The sequence below is a fragment of the Psammomys obesus genome, unplaced genomic scaffold (assembly GCF_907164565.1).
Source record: "Psammomys obesus unplaced genomic scaffold, mPsaObe1.curated_primary_1811, whole genome shotgun sequence".
Lineage (NCBI taxonomy): Eukaryota > Metazoa > Chordata > Mammalia > Rodentia > Muridae > Psammomys > Psammomys obesus.
Genome location: NW_026590859.1, coordinates 7,149,751 through 7,170,579, shown reverse-complemented (window position 1 = coordinate 7,170,579; position 20,829 = coordinate 7,149,751). Strand labels below are relative to the sequence as shown.

Here is a 20,829-nt window from a genome sequence, read left to right as displayed (position 1 = left end):
TATAAACTCTATAAGCGTTATTGACCTGTAGAAGACTGGTGGGATTATTTTGATACCCTAGGTGCCTATTGAACTTAAGTGATGGGCCATGATTTTCATAAGGTACACATATGAAGTTCCTAGAACATTTAAAAATTGTCACACTGCTGACTACAGTGGTACACATCTGTAATCCCAGTACCAGGGGAGGCAGAGGCAGGCAGATCTTTGTGAGTTCAAGGCCAGCCTGGTCTACAATGTGAGTCCAGGACAGCCAAGGCTATACAGAGAAACCATGTGTTGAAAAACGGAGAGAGAACTTTTAAAAACTATTTTATTTGGGTTTTGTATGTCTCTTCCTCCCTTTACTACCCCAATCCTTTCCAATACCCCAACTCCAGGTAGAGAAAGGTTAGTGGGGAGAAGTGCCGTAGTTTTCCTTAACTACTTCCTGCTGGTTAGGGTCCTCAGATTCCTTGGGGCTAGTCCAATCTTCAGGACATCTCCTGTATCCCACACCTGAGATTAAAAGAGAACATGTTTACATCTCATAAACTGAAACTTCCACAACAGATGTAGATAGATAGATGGATGGATGGATGCATGGATCGATGGATGGATGACGGATAGAGAGAGAAAGAGAGAGAGAGAGAGATATTGTCACACCAAGTAACTTAACATTGGGAATTGAATTTGGAAAGAACTACAAAATTTATTAAAAGCTCCAAAATAACATCTTTGCTGGTGCTTGCTGACCAAAAAGACTTAGTAGATTGCTTCTGAATGTGCTAGTGATGGCCCTACAGACCACTGAGGTTCCAACTTGGAATTGAATACAGTTTCCACATTGTCTAGTTCTGAGTGTTTAGTGGCCTAAACATACCCACTGTTTGGTTAAACTTTCTTTTTATACCTGATTATATTTTGGAAATAATACTGTGGCAGTGATGAGGTAAAGTGTTTGAGAAGTAGGTTTTATGCCTCCTTTACTTAAGGGACTGAGATTACTTAAGGTAATTGATTTTAGAAAAGGTGTAGCTGTGTACTGAGGAACAGTAGGTAGAAAAATGTTTTCTATGATTACATAATAATCATGTAAAAATACTGGGATCCTGTGTGTGTGTTTGTTGGGCGTGTGTGTCGGGTGTGTTCACTCACGTAGTTATCTGTAGAGGCCAGAGCTTGACATCTGAAGGTCCTCCTCAATTATCCCTCCCTTGTTCTTTTTGAGATAGTGTGTCATTCAACCTGGAGCTCACTGGGATCCTCCTGTCTCTCCCTGAGGGCTGGGGTGCGTGTCCAGCTTTTACATGGGTGCTGGGGATCTAACTGTAGATCCTCATGCTTGTGCAGCAAGAACTGAACCTACGGAGTCCCTGCCATCAGGGACTGCCGTAGGTTGACGCCGTATTAAACCTGCCTGGATGTGATTCTAGCGTTAGGAATGTGTCCTTGGGTCTGCTTGGTATCCCAGACTGACCTCAAACTTAATACTTCTTTCTCAGCTTCCTGAGTGCCAGCATTATAGACAGGTGTGTACCTTCACATGTAGCCTTTCCTGCTTGAGGGAATCAGATCAGGGCTGTCATACTTTGAACAGTGCAGTTGTATTCCTTTCAGACTCTTGTAAAGAAGGTTAGTAATAGCCATCTTTAGGGTGAATTGCTTGTGTGGAAAACTAGGTTAATACTGACTGGCTTTATTTTTTTGTTCTCTAAAACATGTAGGCATTTCAGTAGAACAATGGAAGAGCTTGTTCACGATCTTGTCTCTGCACTGGAGGAGAGCTCTGAGCAAGCTCGAGGTGGATTTGCTGAAACGGGAGAACATTCTCGCAATCTGTCCTGCCCACTGAAACGCCAGGCCAGGAAAAGGAGAGGGAGGAAGCGGAGATCCTACAATGTTCACCACTCATGGGAGAGTGGCCACTGCTTAAGTGAAGGCTCTGATTCCAGTTTAGAAGAGCCAAGTAAGGACTATAGAGAGATCCACAACAACAATAAGAAAGACCACAGTGACTCTGATGACCAAATGTTAGTGGCCAAGCGTCGGCCATCTTCAAACTTGAACAACAGTGTCCGAGGTAAACGACTTCTGTGGCATGAGTCTGATTTCGCTGTGGACAACCTTGGGAACAGAACTCTCCGCCGGAGGAGGAAGGTAAAGCGCATGGCCGTGGACCTCCCGCAGGACATCTCCAGCAAAAGGACCATGACCCAGCTTCCTGAAGGCTGCAGAGATCAGGACATGGACAACGATAGGGCTAACCAGTATTCAGAGTTTACCCGGAGTAAAGTTAAGAAAAGGAAGTTGAAAGTGATTAGACAAGGACCAAAAACCCAAGAGGAAGGAGTAGTGTTGGAAAGTGAAGAAGTAAGCCAGAGCAATAAAGACAAAATGGAGTATGAAGAACAAAAAGTCTCCGATGAGCTCATGAGCGAAAGGTGACTTTTCCATCCTCTGCCAAGGAGCTTGTTTGTCTGCATGCTTGGGGCTGAATGTGTTTTATATTTTAATTAATTTTGTTTTAAGATAATTATAAATTACCAAAATGATAGTGATATTACTTTGTAACTAGGTTTGTATTTCTTTTATAATTTATAGAATTTTCACACAAGCAAAATTGCTTATTTGATTTATGCAAAGTGTTGGTTGTGTTATAATTGTCTTCCTTTTTAGGGTGCATAGTCATTATTCTAATTCCTGATGTTCAGAGTTCACACTCTGTGATGTGTGCGGATTGGTGTGTTGATCGTCTAGCTTGCCAGGAAATTCTGATCACTTAGGGAAATACAAAGATCTGATTGATGGTGTGGAAGCAGCTGATTTCCTCCTTAGAAAAATGGAAATTGTGGTATTCCTTTGTAAGTTGGACTGTCTGTCCATCACAGACAGCAGGCCACCTCTGTTTTAATTGTCACATGATCTTTTCATGTCTGAGGGTAGTGAGCCTTGCCATTTATCCAGCTGCTGCTGCTTGTACGCAGTCAGTGCCGCTGCGTGCTCAGCACACGTCCTTATAGTAAAATAGTTCTGGGGAAAGGATCTGACTTTTAACTTGTAGCATTGGCCTCATTTAACCTGGTGATTGTAGGCTGTGTGTGTGTGTGTGTGTGTGTGTGTGTGTGTGTGTATGTGTGTATGTGTATGTGTATTTGTGTTTATAAGTGTGACTATACTTAGGATGAGAACCTGGTCAGAGTTAATAGCATATTTTTGTTAGACAGTTTACTCACATAGTTTTTCCTTTTAAAAGTAAAGCGAAAGTAAAGAGGTTTTAGAGGTTTTGAAAGTTTGTTTCTTAGAAGAAAGTTATTATCTTTATATAGAAACAGGGTTGTGACTAAGGACTACTCAGCCAAAAGCAGTGAGCTCAGTTGCTCCCTGCTAGGGGTGTGTGGCCATGATGTAACAGTGCAAGCTCTGGGCCATTCACAGATCACCTGCTTTTCTGGTTGGTTTAGAAGCCCCTCCTTTTAGTTTTCTAAGCCTACTTTTTATTGATCTACTTCTTGCTCTTTTCACCCTGGAACTGTGAGGCAAAATTTATTTCTCCTCATTGTTCAATAGAAAATCAGTATCAAGTGCTATATCAGTTTTCCCAGTTGTTCTTATCTCAGGTACATAGTTTAGATGTGATATTTTAAATCAAATAAAATTAACTATATTTCCCCTGAATTTTAAACTTTTCTCTATACCATTTTTTTTATTGCCATTTAAGGGTTCAGTGTGATTTCTTCTGTGGAAAGATTGCTACATGGTTAAGGTAGCTTCTGTTTCCAAAGTCTTTCATTTTTAAGAAGGTTTATATTTTCTTGGATTTGATTTATAATTAAGGGACTGGAGAGATGGCTCAGAGGTTAAGAGCACACTGGCTGTTCTTCCAAAGGTCCTGAGTTAATTCCCAGCAACCACATGGTGGCTCATAACCATCTATAGTGAGATCTGGTGCCCTTTTCTGGCCTTGCAGGCAGAATACTGACTCACTGACTGAATGCATGAATGAATGAACCTTAAAAAAAAGAAAGCTGTGTGTGCGCGTGCATGTATGCGCATGACAAACATTTGATTAACTACTACACTGTGCAGTGATGGCTGTGAGACTAATAACACAGACTCTCACGCTCCTGGGCGAGGTTAGGCATACATGCAAATACTGAGAATGGAATGTTCTATATGAGTAACGGCTTCTCACAGAGCTGTATTTCAAAACTAGAGCTCAGACTCCTTCAGGAAAGGGAGGAGCGGAAGTCAGCAAGGAAATGGCATGATTATCAAATCAGGGTAGGGTGAAGTGTCTGCAGCTCATTGCTGCAAGGATATAAAGAGGCCGAGGCCACCGCAGCAACGTTTCTTGAAGGCCTGTATGTGTTGTGGTAGCTCGTATTCTATCACATAGGCAATGAGGATTTTTGGCGGTGAAGAAACTTGGCACAACATAATCTTGGCAGTGGTGTTATTTCCTTTGACTGACCTCAGTCCACACGGTAGAGGGTAATGGATATGTGTTGTGGTAGGAAAATAAATTCTGGAGTAGAGAGCAGCAGGGAGTACTGGGAAGGTAGTGCTTTCAGATGAAGCCTGATTTTTATTCATAGAAAAAACAAAAATTGAACCAAATGAAAGAAAGGACTAACATTAATGTGTGTGCCTTTACTCATGAATATATTCTTGACCCAGCGATAGTTACAAGAGTCATTTCCAAAAAGAGAAGAGGTACTGCATCTTGCAGCTGAATTGTGATGGCCATTAGCTTTGGGGAATGAAAAGGTGTACCTGGCTATACGTATATTAGGTCAGAAGATGGTAGATCTGAACCTAGAAGACTACGACAGCAAAAAAAAAAAAAAAAAGAAATGGTGAATTGCCTCATTATTTGCAGGCTGTGAAATGCTTGCTCACTGCAGTCAGTTAACCTGGCTTGTATTCAGAAAGCATTGGTCGGATTGAAGAATATGGCTGATCTGATTGTAAAGTGTTACACTGGACTTCCCAGGGGCACTATATAGAGAGTATGCCTTTGTGGAATCTGAGGGGTTTTGAATTGGAAATACATTTTTTTTTCCTCTTGGCCGGGGGGAAGGGCGGTTCAGAAGACGAATTGTCCTGAGGTATGTTGGCCTGGGCTGTAAGGAAACCATGAAAAGCACTAATGTCGTTTGGACCCCTCCTAATAGCATGGAGGTCAGACTTCTCAGGTGTTCGTCATTTTCATCCAAGCCTGTCTGTCTTTGGAAATAGGATGGCATGGCTGCAGTGCCTTAGAAATAGTATTTTCTATTTTTGTATAGGAAATTTCAGACAGTCAATTTGAAGAATGTTGAAAAAAGAAGTCGTAATTAGAGCTTTTAGGAAAAAATATCTTGACAAATTCTTAGACCTTTCAAAAGTTTATTTTTGAAAAAAAGCAAATAAAATGTGGTATTTTCTATGCAAAAAGTATGTGGATTTAGGTACTAGCAATGATTCTCATCACAAAAAGCTTATAATATTTTAAAATAGGCTAATGTGCCTGATTTTTAATAAGCTAGGCTATATTGTTTTATATAGTAATAGACTGAATATATTTTACTTTGGGCTGGAGAGTAAAGGCACTTGCACCAAGCCTGATGCCCTGTGTTTGATTTTCAGAACTCACATGATGGAAGCAGAAAACTGACTCCCATAAGTTGTCCTCTGACCTCCATATACATATCTTAATGTCTTTATATATACGGATGCACCCACACACGCACGCACGGACACACACAGACACACAGGCATCTACATACGCAGACAGGTAACACATACACAAACCCTTTTTATTTTAAGGCTATTTTGTTTTGTTCTGTTTTGTTTTGTTCTTTCAAGACAGGTTTTCTCTGTGTAACAGGTCCTGGCTATCCTGGACTTACTTTGTAGACCAGGCTGGCCCTGAACTCACAGAGATCCTCTTTCCTCTGCCTCCTGAGTGCTGGGGTTAAAGGCATGAACCACCATTTTAGTTTTAAAAAAATCAGTGACAATTTCATGGTTGGTTAAAATCAAGAATTAAGAGTAAATTCATAAGAGGCTTTTAAAGAGTGACATTCAGTTTCCTAGATACTAAGCTTTTCATGATTGCTCTTTTATTCTTCATATTGCTCACACACATACAACTTCCACTGTACTGCTACTAACGGTTTAGGTGTTTTTGAATATTTGTTATTTATTTGTTATTTATTTCCATATTAAATTTGAACCTGTATCTTATTCTCCAGTTTATGCAGAAGAAGCCTTCTCTCTCTCTCTCTTTTTTTTTTTTTTTTGGTTGTTGTTTTTCAGACAAGGTTTTCCTGTCTTGGCTGTCCTAGATTCCATTTGTACACCAGGCTGACTTTGAACTCACAATGATCTGCCTGCCTCTGTTTCCCTGAGTGCTTGGATTATAGGTGTGCCACCGTGTGAGAGCCCATCTTAATGGCTAACACACACATTGTTGCTTGACTTTGCAGTGATGGGTAGCCACCATCATAAACTCTTTTCTCATTGTAAGCTTTTAGAGCGGCTTTTCTAGACTATTTACAGATGTGCTGTGGAAGTCATTTCAGCCAGGCCTTTGTGTTTCTGATGAAGGAAATTCAGCCTGCTTCTGACTGGGACTTTGCTGTCCCAGTGAGCACTGCTGTTTCAGGCTCACGCTTAATTGGACAACACAGCGTAAGAAAGGAGCAATGAGCATCCTGATGAAAGTAGATAATAGAGTGCATCCACATGTCAGCACCTTGCAGTCACTTCTGGCGAACTGTCCAGGTACCACTAGATTCCTGGAGATTTATGTGCAAAATAATATATTCTGTGGTTAATAGAACTGGGATATTTGCAGTTTGATTTGATTTGCAGTAAGATTTTTTTTTCCATGTCTTTGTCAGGTTAGAGTTCCATATCTGAGCAGCCATGTCTTTTTAAAATTTCACAACGGAGGAATCAGTTGTTCTTTTGATCTGTTGCATTTTTCTTTCCCTTGTCACAGTGACTCCAGCAGTCTGAGCAGTACTGATGCCGGCCTGTTCACCAATGATGAGGGACGACAAGGTACTGAGACACTGTTCCCCTCTTTAAGCAAAGTCCTTTTAAACCTGTGCTGTTACTGGTTATTTTATAAGCTGCCAGCAGGAACTCTTTGACACTGCAGATGCTATTTCACGACTGGTGTTTGTACTGTGGCTGGTTTCTGCACTCTTGGGAATGTCTTGGCTTCCTGACCCGGCACAGATTACATCTAAAAAGTAGCATGTGCTGTTAATTAAGCTTTGCACACTTACTCTTTGCAATTTGATACCTTCTAGCAAGATTGACAGATGTTGATCCTTATTCTTCTCCTTATTCTAAATGTTTGTAAAACTTCAAGCATTCAAAGAGTGGATTTGCAATGATTTTTATTTTCATTCATTTGTCACACTTATACTATCCCACTGATGTAATTAAATGGTCTCTATTAATTCAATATTATAAGCTATTAATCAGAACTATCTTACATCTTAGGTCTTTTCTATCCTGCAGAATTGCGGAGTCTTCACACTTCAACATGGAAGTACTTTTTGAAGCTGTGAATGATTTAAACCCTACTAACTCATGAGTCACCCTTACTTGGGGTTATGTCATTTGGTCATGTCAGCCTGGTTTTCTTTTATTCATTGTACAAATCATAAAGTTGAGCTAACCCTATTTGTGCTTATTGCAGAGGTATCTTTTTTTCTTAGGGACAGGAATGGCAGGCTGTGCCTTTAATCCTAGCATTTAGAGGTGAGGCAGGCAAATGGTCTCTATGAGTTCTAGACCACCCAGGGTTACTTAGTGAGACCCTGTCTCAAAAACCAAAGCAACCCAACAATGCAAAGACCGCATTAGCACAAAGTATGTTCTGTAGAACAGGACAATTAAATTACAAATCACGCAGTGGCTTTGTGGGAAAACAACCACAGTAATGTTGCCCATGCTTTCTCTCAAACCTCCCTGGTAAGGAAAGCAGATGTGACAGCCATTCTTTCACTTACAAGTATATGACTGTTTGCAAAGCCATATCCTTATGAAACTGAGGCTTTGTCTGGGATGTAATAAACTTTTCTTAAAATATGGATCTTACCCAGGTTATGCATGTTGGTAATATGATCAAGTACAATGCTAAATTTTCATGAAAAGGAACTTGCTAAGCCTGACACTCTTTAGAAGGCACTGGTTTGAGTAGAGATAGCAACAGTTTTTATGAGTTTATTGTGTCTCACATTGCTAAGGGATTTCATAGCATTTAATTTACTTTTTTCTCACTTCATTTCATTCATTAAGAACTGCAGGAATTCCCAATTTTAATTTTTTTAAGTGAGGAAACTAATACAGCTGAAGTGACTTTCTCAGTGTTATAGTACAATGTATTTTTAATTCACCTATCTGATTCCTTGCCTAAACTTTTAATGACTATTTAACTTACTTTTTAAGAATAATGTTGCATAATCATATACAAGCGATGTCAAACAACTTCCATTTTTCTAGAGTAGCTTTTTGATTGCTTTTGTTTTTGAGACAGGTTTTATGTTTACATAGTGCAAACTGGCCTTACGTATTGGAACTGTGCCTCCACCTTCCAGGGAAAGTGGTGGGATTAGGCATGCATCAGTCCCTGGCACAGCATCGTATAATGGCAATTCAGATGGAAGTTAGGAAGTATCAAGAGAGCCCTGCTTACAGTCAGTAAACCTGTTAGACGATTTGATTTACCTCTTATGAAATGTTAATATTTATATTTTGTAACTAGTATTTTTAACAAAATATTTTTATTAGTTTCCTAATTCAGTCTTGTGATTCCCATTTTATAATTGCTTTTAACTTTCACTGTGTATTTGAACTAAATCAGTTTCTCAGCTTAAATTTAGGCTTTTTTTTTTAAACATTGCTTTTACTTCATGTTTGTGGTTTTCTATTTAAAAATTTTTTAGTAAGGTAGTAAGAAGTATCAAAATTAGAAGTCTCTTAAAAGCAAAAATAATCATTCACGTATGAAAACCCCTTGCAAACAAACTATCAGTACTGGTAGCTCCTGGGGGTCTTAGGAAGAGGTAAACTCTCACTTGCCTCTTATTTTATAAGTTGTCTACATTCTATACTTTAATCATTTTTATATGTTTAAGTCTCTTTGTAGTTCTTAATAATTCCTTAAGAGAAGGACAGAATGAATGTTGGCACTCACTGAGGTTAAGTGGACTTAATGATTATTTCTAATACCCTGGTTACACCAAGGCATCCCCATGTCAGCATTAGTGAGTAATTTTTATTTTGTAAATGTCTATTTCTGTGATAAAGCTGAGGCTTTGGGGGGATGTTTTTGTGTCTGCACAGGTGATGATGAGCAGAGTGACTGGTTCTACGAAAAGGAGTCAGGAGGAGCCTGTGGTATTGCTGGAGTCGTGCCGTGGTGGGAAAAGGAAGATCCTGCAGACCTCGACAAAGACTTACCTGACCCAGTGTTTGAAAGTATCCTGAGTGGCTCCTTCCCGCTCATGTCACAGCCTGGCAGAAGAGGTCAGTAGTGCTCCCTGCATTCTGGCTCCACTAGCTTTCGGTTCCTGCTGGAATAGTTACTGAAACAAACTATTCCACCAAAGTGGAAACAACATAAACACAGAGTGCTGTAGAGAAATGTGCTGGACCCTAATCCAAGTACTGCCTTCAGCCAGTTCACACATTCAGAGTGCTGGCTCCCTCACTGCGCTCATCTGGACAGTGTTAGCAGGAGTGTGGATTGGGAGAAAGAGTTCTGAGGTGTGAGTATGAGTTGGGAGAAAGAGTTCTGAGGTGTGAATATGAGTTAGTTGAGTCAGAGTGGTAGAGCCCTGCTGGGAATTACTCAGTTCCTTTAGGTGTGACTTTCACATTGTCTCCAATAATATTCTTGGTATTCATCACTATCAGCAACTTAGTTTTAATTATTTGTTGATAGGACCTTCCTCTATGCTCCAGTGATCACAGTATCAACTAACTTGACTGTTTGATTCCTCAGGTTTCCAAGCTAGACTCAGTTGCCTTCATGGAATGCCTTCAAAGAATATTAAAAAATCTGGAGGGTCTCCGCCTTCAATGGTAGGCATGCTGCATGCTTTTTTATTGACTTGCCATGTTTGGAAATATTTCCATTTTTGTGGAATAAAAAGCCACATCCTCATCCTTTATTTATATTGTAATGTTATACTTAAAAATAATCCATTTTTTTGTAGGCTACAAACTGGACCAGTGAGATTCCCCTATAAGCCAAATCTTCTAATGCTAATAAATTAGTTACGTTTTGAACAACTGGGGAATGGCATTCGAGGGAACCTGGCTCCTGTCCTCTTCCCCGGAGGAATACACTGAAGTGCGAGCCTCTTTGATGCAGACCTGGGGCTGTTTTTGCTGCAGGACTGGTGTTCTTTCTTTTAGCCAGAAGTGAATCTGACTGGGGAGGCTTCCCTGAGATGTAGGTTGGTCCAGGGTAGATGCAAACTACTGTATATTTTATCTACTTTTTCTTTTATGGTTTTTAACATTGGATCTATTTCTGTATTGTTTGCTTTGCCAAATGCTAACAAAAGATAGAAAGTTGAAAACAATATTTGAACCAAGTATAATTGGTTAAGATTCAGTTTTAATATCCAACTGTTGTAAATAAAAAATTATGTGTTGCCATATATGATTCATTTTTAAAGAAGTCTTTTATACCAGCATTATTTAAAACAATTGTGCTCTACTCAGGGTATTTTAATAAGGCCTGATGTAAGTAATAGGTGAGGTTGATAATCTTTGCTCAAGTTTATCTTTTGTTCAATTTACTTGGTCCTTGGATAACTGTTCTGTATTTTAATCCTGTTGTTGTAGTTTATGTTATACTACAAGAGTCATCTACCTCTAGAACAGCACGGTGAGGACAATATAGTCTGCAAACTGCTGTCACAGCTTCAGTGGTGTGTGTCTGACTCTAGTCACAGCTGCCTCACTGGCTTGGAGTTTGATGAGATCATGTGAAACGTGTGTTTTAACAATACTACATGACCGACTCTGTCGTATCTAAAGCTAGATGCTTGTTCATCCTTAGGATGGCAGACCATGTGTGCCATTGAGTTTTACAAATACTTGCTTAAGCTCATTTTCACCGAGCAGGGAGGAAATAAAATATTTCCAATGGTGGTATAATTCTTACATTTTACCGGTTCAAGCCATTTGTGTTCATGAAAATGGCTTTTTTTAAATGATTAATATTTTCTCAAATTCCTACAAGTGATAAAGTCTTTGTGGTTTAATGTTTTCATATTGTATGGTTTTGTTGTAACGGCATTCATTTAATGGCTAAATTAAATATGATTGGAAAGGAAACTTAAAGATGACATTACTTTTACCTAAGATTATTGTGGTGTGAAAGCTTTAAGAATGAAGTAACCAGGAATGTAAGACAGCATCTCTGGAGAGATCGAAGATGACACAGTGCAAGGTGCGCCCTCTGACCTTCCCACTTTTAAAGTGCAATGATATTCTTAGTGATTGTAGTGAGGATTTTATACTGTGTCTCAGAGCAACAGTCTGTGTTTTTTCTGAATTACAGAAATGCTTTTGTGTTGTGTAGTCACTGTTCTTTAGGTCTGTATAAGTCCCTGTAACCCAGCCTGTGAACTTTGCCTCAGCAGTCTTGAGTCTGGACGAGTGCTATCTCATTCTTGGCTCAGTTTTACCTATTTTTATTTTTGGCCCACTGCTTGCTTGAGCATAGCTGGGATTTGTACCCCATTTTCTAGGCTTATTGCAATCTCACTGTGGTACTTTATAGAAGCTATTACACTGATAGGCTAGCTTCATGCTGTTGATGACATATGGCTTCACCATACTGAAAGCCACCTTCCCTGTCTTAAGTTGTAACTAGATGATTAGACCTCACTTCATGGAGATATTCTGTATGTGTGTTTAACATGAAACGAGTGTGTTAGGCCATGATGTATTCTCCTGCTCAAAATTTTACTGCAAATACTCCTTAAGGTTTTCTTTCTCAACCCTGAATTGTCCTTGTTTAAATTCTTACTATATATTTTCCCCCACTGACATCTCTGACTTGGGCAAGACAGGTAAGATTTTCAGTTTCTGCTGATATTTTTTCAGTTCTCTCTGGTTTTGCACATAATATACATAGCTTTCTACCTTAAACACTTTTAACCTGCTAAGGCAGTCATCATTAAGGGGTATCAGTTATTTCTTGTAATAAGAAATTAAATTCAGTTAGTGTAGATTCACACTGGACGCCAAAGTGTATTTAAGAAAGATTAATGTTATGGGCAGATTCCAACCTGTATAGCTCCAACCCATTAAGCAGAATGGCAGCAGAGGGTCTTAAGTGGGTAAAGTGATTCCTGCACACATACAGTGATGAAGTGCATTTGGAGGAAATGGCAGCGGGAAACTAGCTAAAGTATGGGACGTTCTCAGTTGATTGTTCTTATTCCATATAGGCTTATTCAGTGAAGTCATTGTTCTTCCTTAAGGAATAGGAAACCATTGCTCTTACAGCGAAGTCAGGTTTAGGTTCCTGTGGGTCTTGGGTCCCCATGTTCTCATCAGCTGCTGCTATATAATGTTACATGTGTATTTATGTTTAAAGGCATTTGCTGTGTATTGCTGATTCATGATCATGGAACTTGTGAATAACAGCCTGAATTTGGGGCCACCATTGAAAGCAGTAAAATAACCAGAAAAAGCACAGAAATATCAATTAGCTAGTACTTAGTAGCTCATACAAAGGACACTTGTTTACAGAATGAGAACTGCAGTAAGGAGGCCGGGTCCTTGTTCCTTTTCAGATGAGAGTGCTCATTTGTGAGGGAGCTCAGATTTTTCAGTGTTGTGTACACACCCATGAATTATCTGTAAAGATTCTGAGTATTGGCTTTCAGGTTACAAATAAATTGTAGCTGGTTGAATCTGCAAGGAGGAACAAGAAAACAGTGGTATTGTAGATCACTGGTTCTCAACCTGGGAGTCTTGACCCCCACAGGGGCTGCATAGCAGATATCCTGCATATCAAACATTTACATTATGATTCATAACAGTAGCAAAATTACAGTTATGAAGTAGCAAAGAAATAATTTAGTGGTTGGGGGTCACCGCAACACAAGGAACTGTACTAAAGAGTCACAGCATTAGGAAGGTTGAGAGCCACTGTTGTAGAGTGTTAGAGACCTTGAAGTCATGTGTTTTTGACTTCACGGTGGGTCTCAGTATTACTTGGACAATGTTTACTTTATAGAAATGTTATCAGGCTTAAATGAGGTAAACGTAATAGGCTAGATCCATCTTTGGCACATAGTATATGATAATAAGTAATAATTGCTGCTGTTGCTGCAGTTAATAAACATATTAGCCAGTATTGCAACTTACGTTTTTATCATGAATCTAAGTGTAGAATTTGACTTTAAACTTTTTGATTCATAATTTATATATAATTTGATATTACCTTAATAGAGTTTTTTTTTATTAGACCTTTAGGTTTCTTTTGTATCTTATTTATGTTTGATCTGACTTCTTTAATATAGTCTGAAGAATTTTTCTGAATGAATTTTTGGTTATCAAGTACTCAAAATTGAACTGCAAGATATACAGCCATTTCTTTTAAGTCCCCTCCCTCCAAATCATTTAGACTTTATGAGGTTTGAATTCAGTCTTGTTTTTTTTTTTAAAAAAAAAAAGTGTCCATATATATATGAATACCCACAAATACATATACATATATATATATATTTGAGAGTACATGTCCTGAGAATTTGCTGTTGATGAGAACTACTTGGCTGGGCATGGTGGTACATACTAGTAATACCAGCACTTGAGAGGCAGAGGCCAGAGAATCAGGAGTTAAAAGATCAACCTTGACACTAGCAAACCTGAAGTCAGCCTGTATCATATGAGACCCTGTCTCAGAACAGAGAATCACTACTGTTGTCTGGTTAGAAACTCCAGTTTCTTGGTGCTCTGATAGCCAGCCTTTTACCACCTAATTTTAGGAGAATCGTTAACTTCCATGGAATGTCCTAGGGGCTTCACTAAGACCCTGAATTCCTGATTTTATAGACTTTATTTATTCATTAAGTGCAACTCAGAATGATAACACAGTAATGGAATCAAGTTCAAGGAGGCTATCCTTACAGCATGAATTCAAGTACCATTACTAAAGGGCAGCTTTCCATGTACCCAGGATGGCCTATTCTGTGTGTTTTGTACAGGGTCTAACTGTGTACCCCTGACTGGCATGGAACTCACTATGTAGCCCAGACTGGGTTTGAATTCACAGAAATCTGCCTGCCTCTTCTTAGTGCCGAGACTGAAGGTACATACCAGCACACCTGCTTCAGGACATCCGCTTCTGAGTATTCTAGTGGATCTATGTCTTTTGTCAGTGAGAGCCTTTTAAAGTCTGTTCTGATATTGTCTTGAACTAATGATTCATCTACAGGCTTAATATCCACTAAACTTATTCAAGTTGTGAAGACTGCTGAAAGATTGAGAAAGACATGTTAAAACACAATATTTGAAAATTAGTATTATGTAAGACAAAGTGGCAAGATAGCGGGCTGTGTTTAAAAGTTTTATGGTTGCTTGAAGACCAGTTTTTGTGTGATTATAACATGTAAGATACTGATGGTGTTTGTCAAGAAATGAATCTGATTTAGTTGATTTCTTAGGTCTACATTTTCAAGTTTACGTTGCACAAAGCCTGAATGTTATCCCTTAATATAAAATGTCATGTCACATTCTTCATACTTAGAGTACCTGTGTCACTCAGAGCAGAGGAGGTGTTAGCTGTTCTAGCCCTTGAGGCAGTTCATGCAGAGGCCGCCCGTGAATGACTGTTGTAGGTATTAATTGAATTAATTAATGGATTTATGTTGACAGTGGCAATCTTACTGTAGTGAACTCTTTGTGTCCCGCTCAGTGTTTGTGGTGCAGTTTCTTAAGATTTTAGAGTAGCAACAGTTAGGCTTTTTATAGCCTTTTACTGAGAAGGCCTGTTTTAAATGGAATTGGTTTGAATAGGGATTTTAAATAACCCATTTTCTCAGACTAGTCAAAGAGAAGAGAGTTTATGACAGAAAATAAATCTAAAGTGATGTAAAATGACACAGCCTGTGTCTGCAACTATATTTTGATTATAAGGTGACTATTATCTAAGCTTTTTTAGTGGAATTCAGCAGCTGAATCCTTTATTATCACCTACTGCCTGGAAATTTATATTCCTAGAACATTTTTTTGGAGACTTTGGAGAATATATGTTTAGAGAGTTATATGTTCAGAATGCTAATTATGTTAATTTCATTTTTCTTCTCAACATCAGCTTGAGATCTAAATTTCAAGGTATTTTAATCGTAGAAATTTTTGAGATAAAATTGGTTCTGTATAGAAAAGTACAAATTAATAAAATGATAGCAATTGTTATAAGAAATCTAGTAGTGTCAGTTTGCTTTTAGTTTTTTATTTTGATGTTATTTTATATTTTGTAAATATTTAATAACCATAATTGATAATTGAAAATGTAAGTCTCATAATATTTTATACCGTCTAATTGCATAGGATCAACATTAATACTTATATTCTTGGATTATTTTATTAAATGTGAACAAAGATATATATAGTGGTGTATAGTAGTATGTTAATTCATTCACTTAATTGCATTTGAATGCTTATGTTCTCTATATAATTGAAAACTTTAAAACCATATAAAGGTAATCAATTATGATGTTTAATGGTACAAAATGTGACCCCATATATTTTTCCATAGATTAAAATATTTATGCTTGCCTCTCATGATGAATTTAGTATAGGTGTAGCTTCATTTGTTGCAATTTGGATTTGTGATCTTTAAAATGGTGGAAGTGTGCCATGGGAAGTGCATATAACAATGCTTGGTATGTGCTGGATTCTTTCTGTGTACTGTTTATACACTTATTAATACGATTAACATTCCTATAATGTAGGTTTGTGTTCAATTCTTAAATTGTTTTTCCTTTGGTAAACCAAAATTAATAAGATTTGAAAGTTTCTTTATATTGCTGTCATGTTGCTAATAAATAAATTCTCTCCCTAAAGAAGTGGTCATTTCTGTTTACCATATTTAAGTCTGAGTTGTGTTAAGATAGCCACATCAGTCTTCTAGCTTGAACGGCAGCTGCATTCATGATGTGCTGGAATAAGTATTTATGGCTTCCATTGGATTAATAATTGGCTCCTGGTGTATTCTTACCTTTAATGTTGTCCACTTCTAATTTTCTCTTCTCCATCTTCATTTACTTTCCTCCTTTTCCTTCCAAGGAAAGTCATCTTCTTCTTATATTGCTACATTTGTTCAACTATGACGAAATCATTTCCTATGTTTACTGTATTTTTTGAAGCCACTTGGTAAAATTCTGGGAAGATATGCTCGGGATGCCTTAGTTGATTCCTAAAGAATGAGTTCAAGCTCACTAACTCATCTTCAGCAGGCAATGGCAGGCATGAAGGCATAGTCAGGGCTCAAGTCTCACATACTATGGACTAGACAGCTTGCTTAGATAAAAATGGAGGGGCGTATAGCAGAATTTAGATAAATAGGGCAGGAATTAGATCAAAGTCCAGAGTAATCTTGTGTGGCCATGTCAGCCCTGGCCCCACTGATAGGTGCATAGAAAGTAGGTTAGATAATTATAAAATAAGATTATTACAGATATAAGTTCCGTTCTATCTCTCCATTAAATATGAGCCAGAGGGACTGAGCCTTAATTTACCATTTGAATATTTTGTCTTAATATGTGAGTGGTGTCCATTTATTCGACAAAGTTTGGTCAATACTGCCTACACCAGTTTGAACAATGCTATTACTATTTGCATGCTAAGCTGTGAATTAGACTAACATGGCATCTCTTGTTTGGAGAAGAGTAAGCAGATAAAAGTAGCATAGTGTTTGGGGAGGCATTGACACACAATTAGAAGGATAATTGTAGGAAATGGAAGTTATTGAGTAAAATTTGTAGACTGCAGTGATTCTCAGCCTTAGCTCATCTAGTGCCATTACTCAGGTCACTCTGACCTAACCGCTGATCTAAGGGAAAGAGCAAGCAGGTACGTTCCTCACACCTGTTTCTTCAGCAGCCTGGATTGGCATCAACAAATCTTGTTAAGTGGTAACTATTTATATGGACTGTCATGTTTAATGTATAGTCATAGTGATTATACCAAAAGTTAGTAAGAGTGTATGTTCTCCTCTGCCCTATGGCTACTCAGACACCATACCTTCTGTATTAAAAAACAAATTGTATTACAGCAGTATGAATTCTTAGGTCACTCTTAGGGAAATGGCTTCAGATTAATTTTTTTAGGTATCTATAGACTTTTGTTTGAAACAGTCTCATGTAGCCTAAGCTGGCTTTGAACTTGCTGTGGAGACAAGGATGGCATCCACCTTTCAAGTGCCTTATCACAAACACACATCTCTACACACCCTACTATCTTTGGACGGACTCCATGATGAATCTTTAAAAACGTGGATTTTAAATCAGCAGGTGGTATCTGTTTATGTGGATACAGATTCTTTGTGTGCTTCAGTCTGCCATCAGCTTTCCGTCAAGCACTGGGCTGGCCTCCAGTTTATTGTCTTTCCTTAGAATATAGTGCTGCCGTTATAGGTGTAATCTACCATGTCTATGTTTAAGTCTTAAAATACATTTTACATTTTAGCTATCTAAACACTGTTTCTATTTTGTATCCTAAGAAATCTTTGAAACATATTCTTTAAAGGTTTATTTATTTATTATTTATACAGTATTCAGTCTGCATGTGTGCCTACAGGCCTGAAGAGGGCACCAGATTACATTGTAGATGGTTATGAGCCACCATGTGGTTGCTGGGAATTAAACTCAGGATCTTTGGAAGTACAGCAAGTGTGATCTTGACCTCTGAGCCATCTCTCCAGCCCCGAAATGCATTCTAAATACTCCTTTTTGTTTTGAAGAAATTAAGCCTGGGCATGGTGGCACATATCTGTAGTCCTAGTATTCTAGAAGCAGAAACAGGTAGATCATGGAAAGTTCAAGGTCAGTCAGCCTTGTCATATAAGTGAATCCAGGCTAGCTGGGGCTAGTTAGCCAGCCCCGTCTCAGTGTCCCTCTTCTCAGTGTAAGCAGATTCATTGCTGCTGATTTGTGACATGATTCCACAGAGCTCATTCCTGTCCCTGTTACTTTCTTTCTCTTTTTTTAAACCTCTATCAGGGAGGTAGAAATGCTGCATACATTTTACTGTTTCCAAGGCTTATTCAACTCTGGTTTTCTGCTTTTTATGTTGCTGATGGAATTATTCTGATGGTCTATAAAACTCAGTTTTCTAATTTGCCTTTAGATATGTCAAATACTATCAAAAAGTTCAAGAATCAATGATGGGTACAGTACTTCAAAAAATATTTAATAAGCTTTTTCTTTTGTATTGAAATCACCCGTACATCCTCCAACTGAAGGTCAATTTGCAAAACTGAGGATTCATGAGGAAAGTATTTAGATGGAAATATTTCCTTGTACTGTACATGCCAGTCGGGTGTTTACTGCCTACTATCTAAGAAATGGGGTTCTTATAACCTAGAGAGAGATACCAACAGTATAGCTCATTTTTAAGCCAACAAGATTTGTAATGTTTCTGTTGTTCAATAAATTGGTTGATAATTATCATTGCTTAGGGGATAAAGTCAAAGTTGGATGAAATTTTTATTGTTCTCTTTAAGTGTAGCATCTTTCTTCTAGAGCTTCATGTATGAATCAGGGAATTGACTGGAGATGGTCTACTATGAAAGTGTTTCAGATCTCTAATTCTGAACCTGTAGGGATATTTTTATCCATCAGTTACAGTATATTGTAGTAACATTTAAAAGTATGTCCCTGATTTTTAAGGATTTCATATTAGCTTGGATATACTATTTAGTCTAGTTAGTGGCCTTTAAAGTCAAAGATTACTAGCTTATTTAATTTTATTTTCATGTATCTTTGGCAGGCTAATTCTTTTCTACTTTTAGTATTGGGGATGGAAACCAGATTGCCTGCCTGCCACAGAAACACTCTACCGATAAGCTACGTTCCTAGCACTCTCTCTTAATTTTGAGACAGGATTTCATTAACTTGCCTAAGCTAGCCCCTGTATTCCAAGACCATCCTCCTGCCTCAGCCTCCTGGGCAGGTGAGAGTACAACCCTGAAGCTCTTCTTGGTTACATTTTAATGCTTCACATCACTTATCATATTAATAGCTTTGTTACATCTGATAGAAACATGTTACATCTGGCTTGTGACTTTAGCCACATAGTCTTTGATTCATTTGTATACACAGTGAAAGCTTTTGATACATTTATTTTGGAATAGTTTAGGTTAGGTGTAATCAGACCTGTGTATCTTAGTCCACAAGTACCTAAGTTGAACTTGAACTTTGTTTTGCCCTTTATCTTCTTGGGGTATACACCTGTCTTCATTCTTTTTCTGTCCAACACAGCTGCCCCTTTTCTGCAGGCTCTGCTCTTGCTACTTAGGTTGTTGTCTCATTTTCTTATGTTGGCAGGACATTACTTTCCCTGGTCTCTTGATTTTTCTGGCTTGTAAGCCTTATCACCTGTAACTCCAGGGATAAGGAATCTAACAGTTAAAACAGCAACAACACAGTGAAACAACTTTCATTGCCTTTGTAATAAAATTCACTTTTGTTTTTGTTTTTGTTTTTGTTTTTTTGTTTTATTTTTTCTGTTTTTATGATTTACTGGTGATCTTTGGCAGTTCTGTCCTTTCCAGATGGTCACATGGCTTTTGAGACCCTTCCCCTGGTCATATTTAGCTAGATCATTTGTTGTCCACACATTTCTTATTAGATTCATACACGTTAAGAGTAGCTCATACTCTTCCTCATAAAATCTACAGACCTAAAGATGCTAAACAACAACAAGGAGTACCCTAGGGAAGATGCTTCATTATCATTCAAGAGGGAAACAGGATAGACACCAGAAGCAGTAGAAGTCAGGGAACAGGATGGGAGCCCACCACAGAGGGACTCTGAAAGACTCCAGCCAGCAAGGCATCGAAGCAGAAGCAGAGACTCATAACCAAACTTTGGTCAGAGCGCAAGGGAGTCTTATGGAAGTAGGAGGATATAGAAGGATCTGGGAGTGACAGAAACCCTACAAGGAGACCAACAAAGCCAAAAAGCTGGGCCCAGGAAGGACTGCAGAGATTGATGCATCAACTAAAGACCATGCATAGAGAAGACCTAGGTCCCCTGCTCAGATGTAGTCTATAGACAACTCAGTCTCCATGTGGTAAGTTTAGTGAGGCAAGAACAGTCTCTGACATGAACTTCCTTGTCTGTTCCTTGAGTGCTTCTCCCTAGTGGGTTGACCTAGCCAGCCCACAGAGGAAGAGGATCCAGGTAGTCCTGATGGGACCCGATAGGCTAGGGTCAGACAGTAGGGGAGGAGGCCTTACCCTATCTCTGTAGACCAGGGAACAGTGATAGGGCAAGAAAAGGAAGGGAGGGAGGGTGGGACTGGGAGGAGATTAGGGAGGGGCCTACACCTGGCATACAAAGGGACTAAATTGTAAATGATGATGATGATAATGAAAATAATGAAAAAAAAAGTAATTCAAGTTCTGCACCCTGTCTTCAAAACCTTTAAATTTCATTGGAAATGGCATCCTCTTGCCTCTTTTTTCTCTTCCTCTGCCTACATACTCATCCATCCATCCATGGGTAACCTGTGGTTTTATACTGTTTATCATCTGTTAAGTGATAGTCCAGGTCTCAGCACAAAGTCTGTACTTAACATTTTTTTCAG

General features: G+C 38.5%; 1 protein-coding gene across 3 annotated transcripts in view; it reads left to right on the top strand.

Annotated features, from left to right (window-relative positions):
- The window catches only part of Gpatch2 (G-patch domain containing 2), a 156,254-nt gene that overhangs the window by 6,709 nt on the left and 128,716 nt on the right, over positions 1-20,829 (top strand). For all 3 annotated transcript variants that reach the window (XR_008720372.1, XM_055609176.1, XM_055609175.1), the window contains exons 2-5: positions 1,707-2,423; positions 6,971-7,032; positions 9,331-9,513; positions 9,992-10,071. Coding sequence is in view for 2 of the 3 variants with exons in the window: in XM_055609176.1 (XP_055465151.1) it covers positions 1,707-2,423; positions 6,971-7,032; positions 9,331-9,513; positions 9,992-10,071 (1,042 nt within the window). In the remaining variant the exon portion in view is untranslated. The remainder of the gene's footprint in view (positions 1-1,706; positions 2,424-6,970; positions 7,033-9,330; positions 9,514-9,991; positions 10,072-20,829) is intronic.